The 9,492-nt window shown below is 34.8% G+C and overlaps 2 protein-coding genes across 2 annotated transcripts; both read left to right on the top strand.

Moving 5' to 3' along the window:
• Nucleotides 1-346: 346 nt before the first annotated feature.
• On the top strand, nucleotides 347-2,219 carry LOC131656369 (tyrosine--tRNA ligase, chloroplastic/mitochondrial). Its single transcript, XM_058926102.1, has one exon. It carries the CDS (start codon nucleotides 441-443, stop codon nucleotides 1,950-1,952), a length of 1,512 nt encoding a protein of 503 aa, XP_058782085.1. The 5' UTR covers nucleotides 347-440; the 3' UTR covers nucleotides 1,953-2,219.
• Nucleotides 2,220-3,634: 1,415 nt separating this feature from the next.
• Nucleotides 3,635-8,032, top strand: LOC131662186 (phosphatidate cytidylyltransferase 4, chloroplastic-like). The gene is made up of 8 exons (XM_058931895.1): nucleotides 3,635-3,910; nucleotides 4,440-4,708; nucleotides 5,859-6,049; nucleotides 6,574-6,698; nucleotides 6,863-6,996; nucleotides 7,132-7,247; nucleotides 7,537-7,640; nucleotides 7,745-8,032. The coding sequence occupies exons 1-7, from the start codon at nucleotides 3,692-3,694 to the stop codon at nucleotides 7,626-7,628; spliced, it is 1,146 nt and encodes a 381-aa protein (XP_058787878.1). The 5' UTR covers nucleotides 3,635-3,691; the 3' UTR covers nucleotides 7,629-7,640; nucleotides 7,745-8,032.
• Nucleotides 8,033-9,492: the final 1,460 nt, after the last annotated feature.

The raw sequence follows: 9,492 nt of genomic DNA, 5'->3' as shown, positions 1-9,492 counted from the left end.
CTACACCACCGAGCATAACCAGACTCTGATACCAATTGTTGGGGAGTCTGGAGACTAAAGCTTGGGAAGTACCAATGAGATAAAGGTTCATAAATTCAAGTTACTTTGATGTCACATCTCCATAATAACCTTAAGACATTAGGAATATGCGTCATTTCTCTCATAAACTCGACATTTTTTTCCTGTTTTTTAGACGATGTAGGACTTAACCATTGACACTTGAATCCCAACAAATTTCTTATTTACCTATGACAAGATTTATTCAAATTTTATATAGTTTTAAGTAAAATAAAAGAAATTCAACATAAAAATCTTTTAAAATCCGAACAAACCTAGAATCCCAAAACAAAACGAACCATAATACCAAAAAAAAAAAAAAAAAACCAGAGCACTAGTTTCACAATTCACACATCCCAAACCCCATCACCATCATCCTAACCATGGCCACAAATTTTGCTTCAAGGTCCATTTTCTTCTCCCATTCCACCAAGTACTTCATCCTTCCTTTCAAACCTCCTTCTTCCCATCTTCAATTTCCCCTCCCTCTCCGTTTCACAAGAACAACCTGCACTCTCCAACATCAACAACACAAACAACCTCAAACTACTAGAAGCGTCATCGGAATCCTCGAAGAAAGAGGCTTACTCGACTCCATAACCAACGATGCTCTCAGAAGCATTTCATCAAACACCATCAACGCACCCCTCAAAGTCTACTGCGGATTCGACCCTACTGCCGAGAGCTTGCACTTGGGCAACCTGTTGGGTCTCATTGTTCTCTCTTGGTTCCGCCGTTCGGGACATAATGTCGTTGCGTTGATCGGTGGCGCCACCGCACGGGTCGGTGACCCATCTGGGAAAAGCCTTGAAAGACCAGAGCTTGATGTTGAAACTCTGGAGAGGAACACTGCAGGTATTGAAAACACCATTAGAACTATCTTGGGTCGTGCTAAAAATCCTAACTTTGAAGATTCGAATGTGAATGGTAATGGTAATGGTAATGGTAATGATTCTTCTGTTGTGGTTTTGAATAATTATGATTGGTGGAAAGAGTTTAGTTTGTTGGATTTTCTGAAAAGGGTTGGGAAGTATGCTAGAGTAGGTTCAATGATGGCTAAGGAGAGTGTTAGGAAGAGGTTAGAATCTGAACAAGGAATGAGTTATACCGAGTTTACGTATCAGTTATTGCAGGGTTATGATTTCTTGTATTTGTTTCAAAATGAGGGTGTTAATGTTCAAATTGGGGGTAGTGATCAATGGGGCAATATAACTGCTGGAACTGAGTTGATTAGGAAGATATTGCAGGTGGAAGGTGCTACTGCTACCTATGGTTTGACATTTCCTCTTTTGTTGAAAAGTGATGGTACGAAGTTCGGTAAATCTGAGGACGGTGCAATTTGGTTGTCTCCGTCTTTCTTGTCTCCGTACAAGTTTTATCAGTATTTTTTCTCTGTTCCAGATGCTGATGTTATTAGGTTTTTGAAGATTCTTACCTTTTTGGATATCGATGAGATAGTTAAGTTGGAGGAAGAGACGAAGAAGCCTGGATATGTGCCTAATACTGCTCAGCGGAGGCTTGCTGAAGAAGTTACCCGATTTGTTCACGGTGAAGATGGTTTGAGAGAAGCTCTTAGAGCAACTGAAGCATTGAAGCCGGGATCTGAGACAAAGTTGGATTGGAAAACTATCGAGGGGATTGCAGAGGATGTTCCGTCTTGTTCTTTAGCTTATGACGAGGTTTTGAATCAGTCTTTGGTTGATCTTTCAGTTTCTTCTGGTTTGTTCGACAGCAAATCTGCTGTGCGCCGGTTGTTAAAGCAAGGAGGTCTTTACTTGAATAATAGCCGAGTAGATAGTGAAAATAAGAGGATTGAGGAAGCCGATATAGTGGATGGTAAAGTTCTCCTTTTATCTGCAGGAAAAAAGAATAAGGTACTGGTACGAATAGCGTGATTGGATTTACTACATGAATATTCTTTGGAGAGTGTTTTATTTATTCTGTTTGTTTGATGTATGCTTTGTAAACCTTTGATTTTGGTGGTAATCACTAATATTTAAGTTGCTCATCAAACAAGCGTGTTTATTGGTGTAACTGTTGAGCCAATTTTTCATTTGCTTGGTGTTCTGATGAATAATTTTCTTGACATTGGTGACATTTATGCTTGTGACGATTGTTACTCGGTATCATTATGAATAAACTTTGCTGCTGTCTACTAGTTTATGGAGTGTTTATCATCACTCAACATAGCTATCAAGGAGTGTTTATCAGATATATTTGTATCAAATAATTTGTTTCAATGTTCTTTAGAATTGTGTTGCTCTGTTATTAATCAACAAAAACTAAGGATGTATCAAGATGAGAGTACAAGAGATCCTTCAATTTAAAACTGGATACTAGAAAACAAAATCAAGCAAAAACAATTTTTTTATAATGAATTGTCAGTGGTTAGTTTGTTAAGAGGGAGGAGAAAATTGTTACCATGGAGTAAGACCTGAACCTTATTAATAAAAGAATGATAATAGGTTATGTTAAGGCAGTAAGGTTGGTAGCTCTGCACAAACACCAAACAGCAATGTGGGTACAAACTCGTGACAAAAAATGATCACAAACATTAAACTGCAACTTTAAATAATGAAATTCCAAGGCAGGGTATGAGTTTGAATCCGTGACATCCATTTATTCAACTTTAAATAATGAAATTTTAACCAACAAAAAAAATGATGCTATATTAGAAAATACTATAATAATGTAAAAATGGTTTGTACTTTCAAATGGTTTAATAATACTTAGATTATCTTTTAGTTTACAAATAATTATAATAATGTATTTGAAGTATTGTTTTATATTACAAAAATGATCAACTATTTATTTTTTTTAACAATAAACAGTTAAGTTGTTGTTTTTATAGTGATTTTGAATGACTTGACATGGAGAAGATTTTAAAAGTGATTTTGGATGACTAACTATTCCACGTCAACATTTTGGATGACTTGACATGGAGAATGTTTTAATAGTGATTTTTTCAAAATTATAGGGTCATTAATGTGATTTTTTTTACAGGGAATTTTTCATAAAAACCCCATATAACATGGGTAAATAACTATTAACCCATGATTTTGTCTTTATATAAAAGTTAAAATAAATTAAGGATTGTATAATATATCACATATGAGAAAATCATGGACTAATTAACCGCAAAAATTGTATTTATTATTGATGAAAGAAATCGGATGAAATCATGGAATAATAATTCATTAATAAAATTAATATAAAAGACACTAATTTTATTTACAATTTTAAATATAGAGTTCGATTTTTGACATGGTCAGTGCACGTGCCTCCGTAACACAAGCTGAATTAGTCAATCTACTATGTAAATCAGAATCGGTGCTAAGGAAAAAAAATTCTACCCATTGAATAATACAATTTGATTAGGGTAGTTCTAAATCCTTCCAATTGCAGCTTTTTAGTTGATCATCTATTATCATTAAATCAATTAACGATCGCTTATGAAGTTTTATTTGAGGTGATTTGAATTTGATCACTATAAATCATACTTTTATTTAATCGGTAAGTACAAAGCTTACTAATTTGGCGACATAGTACAAACAAAATTGAGAAGGATTAACTTCTACCTTTTTATTTATAGTGAATAAAGAAAAAAATTCCACTTTTCCTTTCACTCGTCGTGATGACTCAACTGGCACTTTCCAACTCGCCCTCGCCCTCTCTTCATCACAACTTCATTCCCAATTACCGCCCTTTCTCCTCCCAATCTCAAATTCTCCTCCTTCACCCTTCTCCCAAACCATTTATCCGGTTCACTCGCCAACCGCCTTACCCCCGGTTCATCGTATCCTCCGTCAATCAACCTGAACCGGACCGGCTTCCTCCACTCAATGCCCAAAAGGTAACTACTTGCTCGCCATTCAATTCATCGTATATATCGAAAAATTTATATATTAGGATCCCTTTAATTTGTTAATCAATAACTGATAGTACTCACTTTATATTTGAAAGTTAGTTAGCTTTGGAGGAGTCTGGCTCTTTATCTGTATAGACAGAAACAGTTGGGAAATAGTTATAGTTTTTTTTTTTGTTCTGGGCGGAATTGTGAATCTACTCCATTTAATTATGTGTTTAATTATGATTTATTTTTAATTAAAAATTTGTGGTATAACTATATATCTATGAAGCACGGACACCTGAAACACGACACGTTGACACCACCACTGACACATCGACACTGATAATAATTAAAAAAAGTTGAATAAATTAAACGTAGTCACAAGTATTGGTATTAATTTCGGATACCAACACTGACACATACACACTTTTTTCAGAGGTGTCAGTGCAACATAGCTATATATACTATGTGCTAAAAGGTTTATGGTGGCATTCAATAAGGAGTTAATGGGATCCCTGGTTTTCTATTGTAGGAGGATTTGCTCTTGAAATCTCAACAACAGGGTAGTCAGCTTAAGAACAGAGTTGTTTTTGGACTTGGCATTGGGATTTCTGCTGGCGCTATTATTTTGGCCGGAGGATGGGTTTTTGCGGTAGCCATGGCGGCAGCTGTCTTTGCTGGTTCACGTGAATATTTTGAATTGATTGGAAGTCAAGGAATTACCGAAGGAATGACACCTCCTCCGCAATATGTGTCGCGAGTCTGCTCTGTCATTTGTGCCTTAATGCCACTATATGTCATGTAAGCTTAGTTAGTGTGCCTTAATTTTTTCATGAATCCTTTCATCTCACAATTTCTACTATACTTTTTATGATTTTCCAATTGAATGTATCATGCATTTAACAATGAAATTTTAGCAATGTTTGTTTTGCATGTTGAATGCAGTTTATTTTCTGGATCTTTTCTATATCATATATACTCTTTATGGTGTATATCATAAACAAAAGTTGAAATAAAACTAAAAAATGGTAGAGGGAAGGATAAATAAACTTTCTTTGATTCTGTAAATAGTTATTTTCTTTACTTCTTTTCCTTGATCTTCAAGTTTCTATCTAGTTCTTAGGCACAGGTAGCAAATCGGTCTTTTTTTTTGTTTAGGTATGAAGTTAGATTGATGAGATTTACATGGACCATCTGTTTTGTAATCTTACACTCTAACATGTAGGGTTCATGATACTATATATCCGTGATTAGATAACTTTAGCCATGTAGAAGATAGCAATAACAGGATACTATATTTCATTGATTAGATAACTTTAGCCATGTAGAAGATAGCAATATCAGTATCACCACCCTTTCTTGTTATCTTCTTGATCTCACTCTCCCTTTCACAATTCTCTTCAATTGTTTGTTCCGTCTTGAAAATCCACCTTGGTGTTAACATAAACCATTTTCTTAAGTTAAACTTTGGGACATTATTTTTTTAAACTTATCTTTATTGGTCTTCCTACATTGCACAGCTACATCACATCAAACTACCAACATGATTAATTACCCGTGCAAGAAGGATTTTGGCTACTGTTGTTGGGGAGAAGACAAAGATTGGCTTACACCCTTTCAAGTGGATCAGAGCATGACTCATGAGGCACATGTGCTGTAAAATTTTGTCATCTCTAACAAAAAATCTGATGATTTCAGTATGTCAAGGGGGATTATCTGTAAAAAAAATAGAAAGTATATTTACCAAATGTAGAAATGTCCCAAACTTCTGGTTAATCTATGTTTTCCCCTTAATTATAAGGTTTCTTTGTTTTTATCTGTATCACGAGAAAGCTTGTGTAGAGAGCATCTTAAAGACTTGCACAATTTTTTTACATCCATTTTTTATGACATGGAAGACTTATTGATGTTGCTTGCTGATTTATTAGTATCTATTTCCGATTCTTGACAGGTATCGTGGTCATATTGATGTTTCTGTGACATCTGCTGCTTTTGTTTTGGCCATGACATTACTTTTGCAAAGAGGAAATGCCCGTTTTGCACAGCTAAGCAGTGCCATCTTTGGGCTATTTTATTGTGGATATCTTCCAAGTTTTTGGGTTAAGCTTCGATGTGGTTTAGCAGCTCCGGCCTTGAACACAAGTAAGTATTTCTCTATCGTCAATAAAAAAATTACCAATCTCACTGGCTCTACGATTCATTATTCGTTTATACCAGTGTTATCAAATATCCGCAATTGTGGCGATATGGAAGATATACGTGGTGGTTTTTGGGCTTGTCGCAATGGTAAATATCCGGCCGATATTGTGGGGTTTTTCCGCCATAATCGACTATAACGGCGCCGCAAAGTGTCTGGTATGGCGGGATTTTGGCTCTCCGCCATAGACAGCACTGGTTTATATCTTTGTAGAAATAGTATTTTCAGACTCTAACCTTAGCTTCAGAATATTTTTCATTTGAATCTTTAGTAGGGTTCATTCCCCCTTCCCCCAATAATATTATGCTACTGTATTTTCTAACTTCATTGATGTTTAGAAATTAGAAGATTTGTAATTATTTGCTAACTTCTGCATATTTAATTGAGCATCTTTTTCTACTCTGTTTTACCTTTTACTATATGGCTTGAATTAGGAATTATATGTCCTTAATAGATTGTTATTCTGTAGGTTTAGGAACAACATGGCCTGTGCTTCTTGGTGGTCGAGCTCATTGGACAGTAGGTCTTGTGGCAACTTTGATTTCCATAAGCAGCATTATTGCAGCTGATACATTTGCATTCATTGGTGGCAAGGTATACAAGCTAATTAGCTTGCAAAAATAACTATTTATATTTTGTCCTTCACAAAAGTATTGTTCTGTGGCTGTAAAGTCGGTCTAACTGGTTCTTATGAATTTTTCGTGATAGCTTGTGTTTTAGTCTTCAACTGTGAAATTTCTTTTTGTATCTTCATGCAGGCATTTGGCAGAACGCCTCTTACTAGAATAAGTCCAAAGAAGACATGGGAAGGTACTATTGTAGGATTTTGTGGTTGTATAGCTACTTCCCTGGTCCTTTCAAAAGTATTCAGCTGGCCAGTATCACCATTAAGGTACTCTTACCCGTCCTTGAAGTTAACGCCGTTCTGCTTAAGATGAACATTCATACATTTTCCGTGTAATTTAAATATCCTGTGAAGTGTGAACAGTTAACACTTAACTTGTGGTTTTTCCTGGAATTTTGTCAGCGCCATAGCACTTGGCATTCTGACTTTCCTTGGGTCAGTTTTTGGCGATCTCACAGAATCAATGATTAAACGCGATGCTGGGGTGAAAGACTCTGGCTCCCTAATACCTGGACATGGTAATGACTCTTTACTAAATATTTCTGTTAGAGATGCATTGTTTATTTTCCTTGATTATAAGAAGAAAATTTACAAGTGAATTAAAGGAAATTTATGAGGATCCTTCTATTTTGTTCATCTTTAGATTGTTGCATCTGGTAAATCAGTAATTATAGGTCATTTGGATGTTTAAGGAGTGTTAACTTTTCGTTACAGATGAACCACACATGTTCAGTTTTCACCTCATTTTTTTCTCCATCAAAAAATATTTGAAGATTAAACACATTTTATTGATTTCATCTAATTTAGGTGGAGTACTCGACAGAGCGGATAGTTATGTTTTCACGGGTGCGCTTGCATACTCCTTTGTCAAAACCTTTCTTCCACTCTATGGATTATAACATGTAACAGAGGTGTGTTTCTTCAAGTTAGTTTATATGATCATTAATCTAGCAAAATAGTTAGATTGTATCTCAATGGTATTACACTGACAATGTTATATGTTTTTTAATGACAGCAAATTGAGTGTAAATATTTATGGAAACATGCGGTTATTTGACCTGGGATCAGAAGACAACAATCAAATGCATAAAAATTGAAGAATCTTGTTGAGTGAACCAGATATATTTTTGTGATGACGATCATCACTTTATTCATCATAAAAGGAACAACAGGAAAAGTCAATTAGGTTTAGGGTTTAGGTATGAATTTCAAATTAAACCGACCGCATGTAAAATCGGACAGAATCTAACACGATTTCATTGGTTTTACTTGATTTTGAAGAAATTAATTCTTTTTTCTCCTCCATAGTTTTAACTTTTAATAACAATAGAAATTAATGAAACTTTTGTTTTTTTAGATAGTTTTGATTGAATATTTTTATAAAGGGGAATGTTGTTTCCATCCTTAGTGGTGCCTTCCACACCCTTGAAAACTAAAAAAATGTTCTTTATCTCCGGACGCACCCAAAATCTCACTATTCTTCACGTTTTTGAGATTCTCTCTAGTTTAAAATAAAAATGGTTCAAAGATGCATCTCAGCAAACTGTTTGGGTGTATTCAGAGATCCATCTCCGAAATACCTCCTGTACTTATTTATGGGGTTTTGTTATTCACTAAACTGATTTAATTAACAAATTAGTGATATTTTCGGAGATGCATTTCCGAAAATGTCCAACAAATTTTTTGATAAAACATCACCTTGCATGATCTTTTTATTTATGCTAAAAACATACTCCATTGCAGGTCATATACTTCCTCTCAATGTGAAGCATATGAAAGCACCTTAAAACATACTCCATTGCAGGTCATATACTTCCTCTCAATGTGAAGCATATGAAAGCACCTTATCGTTTAGGAGGCAAACTTGCTTCTTTATCAATTAGATGAAAGCTCTAATTGATTAGACAAAGATTTTTTGCTTTCATAATAATCACTTATTATTCCATTAAGCACTTGCTAATATTAGTTTTTAGAAGTTTTGAAAAAAGATGAAGAGTTAAAAATAGTTTAGTGTGTGTGCATCTCCTTAGTATTTTAAGACTTATTCTTGCCTATATAACATATATCTAATCAAATGCAAGTTTAAAATGTAAGAGCAAGATTGGTTTTGCATTTGGCCTTGAGTTTTGATGATAACTTTACATGTTATCTTAGAGAACAATTGTATACTCTAATGGTTTCTAACTAGAATGTAGCTTTTGCTAAACAGGTTCTAACTCTGGTAAGAAGGCGTATGACGTCATCAGGTTCTGAACTCAACATTCTACACAAACTCTATTAGAGATATTCTTTGTATAGTTTTGTTTTTTTAGCAAGTAACTTTTGTTCATATCTTGCTTTCAACACTTTTTTGTTGTTGTACTTAAACTTTATGTAATCTAGTTATTAGAAGCATCTTTGTATACACATCTTTGTAAATCAACGGTGGTTGATGGGTATCTTGGGGGACTAAGTGTAGTCAGAATTCCCAAGAAGACAGTGGCTGCATTCATTATGATTTACAGTAAGGATCAACTAAACTTGTTAAGGTAGTCGCAAAGTTGATCAGACTTCTTGTGGTTGTCTGCAGCTTGTCATTAAGGATAAGTTGAACTTGACAAAGTTGATCAAACTTAGTGTGGTTGTCTGTAGCTTGGAAATAAAGATCAGCGGACTTGTTTGGACTAGCCGCAAGGTTCATCGAATTTGTTGTGTTTTGTCTGTAATATGTTTGGTTATAGTGAATTAAGTCCTTATTGAGAATGGAATATCACCTTGGCAGGT

Source organism: Vicia villosa, linkage group LG3 (assembly GCF_029867415.1).
Source record: "Vicia villosa cultivar HV-30 ecotype Madison, WI linkage group LG3, Vvil1.0, whole genome shotgun sequence".
NCBI classification, from domain to species: domain Eukaryota; kingdom Viridiplantae; phylum Streptophyta; class Magnoliopsida; order Fabales; family Fabaceae; genus Vicia; species Vicia villosa.
The sequence above is the reverse complement of the archived record's forward strand: the minus strand, read 5'-3'. Positions and strand labels throughout refer to the sequence as shown.

Excerpts from the sequence above, each read along its gene's own strand:
- LOC131656369 (XM_058926102.1), top strand. The coding sequence starts at position 441 with ATGGCCACAAATTTTGCTTCAAGGTCCATTTTCTTCTCCCATTCCACC.
- LOC131662186 (XM_058931895.1), top strand. The coding sequence starts at position 3,692 with ATGACTCAACTGGCACTTTCCAACTCGCCCTCGCCCTCTCTTCATCAC. Across the intron at positions 4,709-5,858 it reads TTAATGCCACTATATGTCAT|GTATCGTGGTCATATTGATG; the intron begins GTAAGCTTAGTT and ends GATTCTTGACAG. Across the intron at positions 6,699-6,862 it reads TTGCATTCATTGGTGGCAAG|GCATTTGGCAGAACGCCTCT; the intron begins GTATACAAGCTA and ends ATCTTCATGCAG.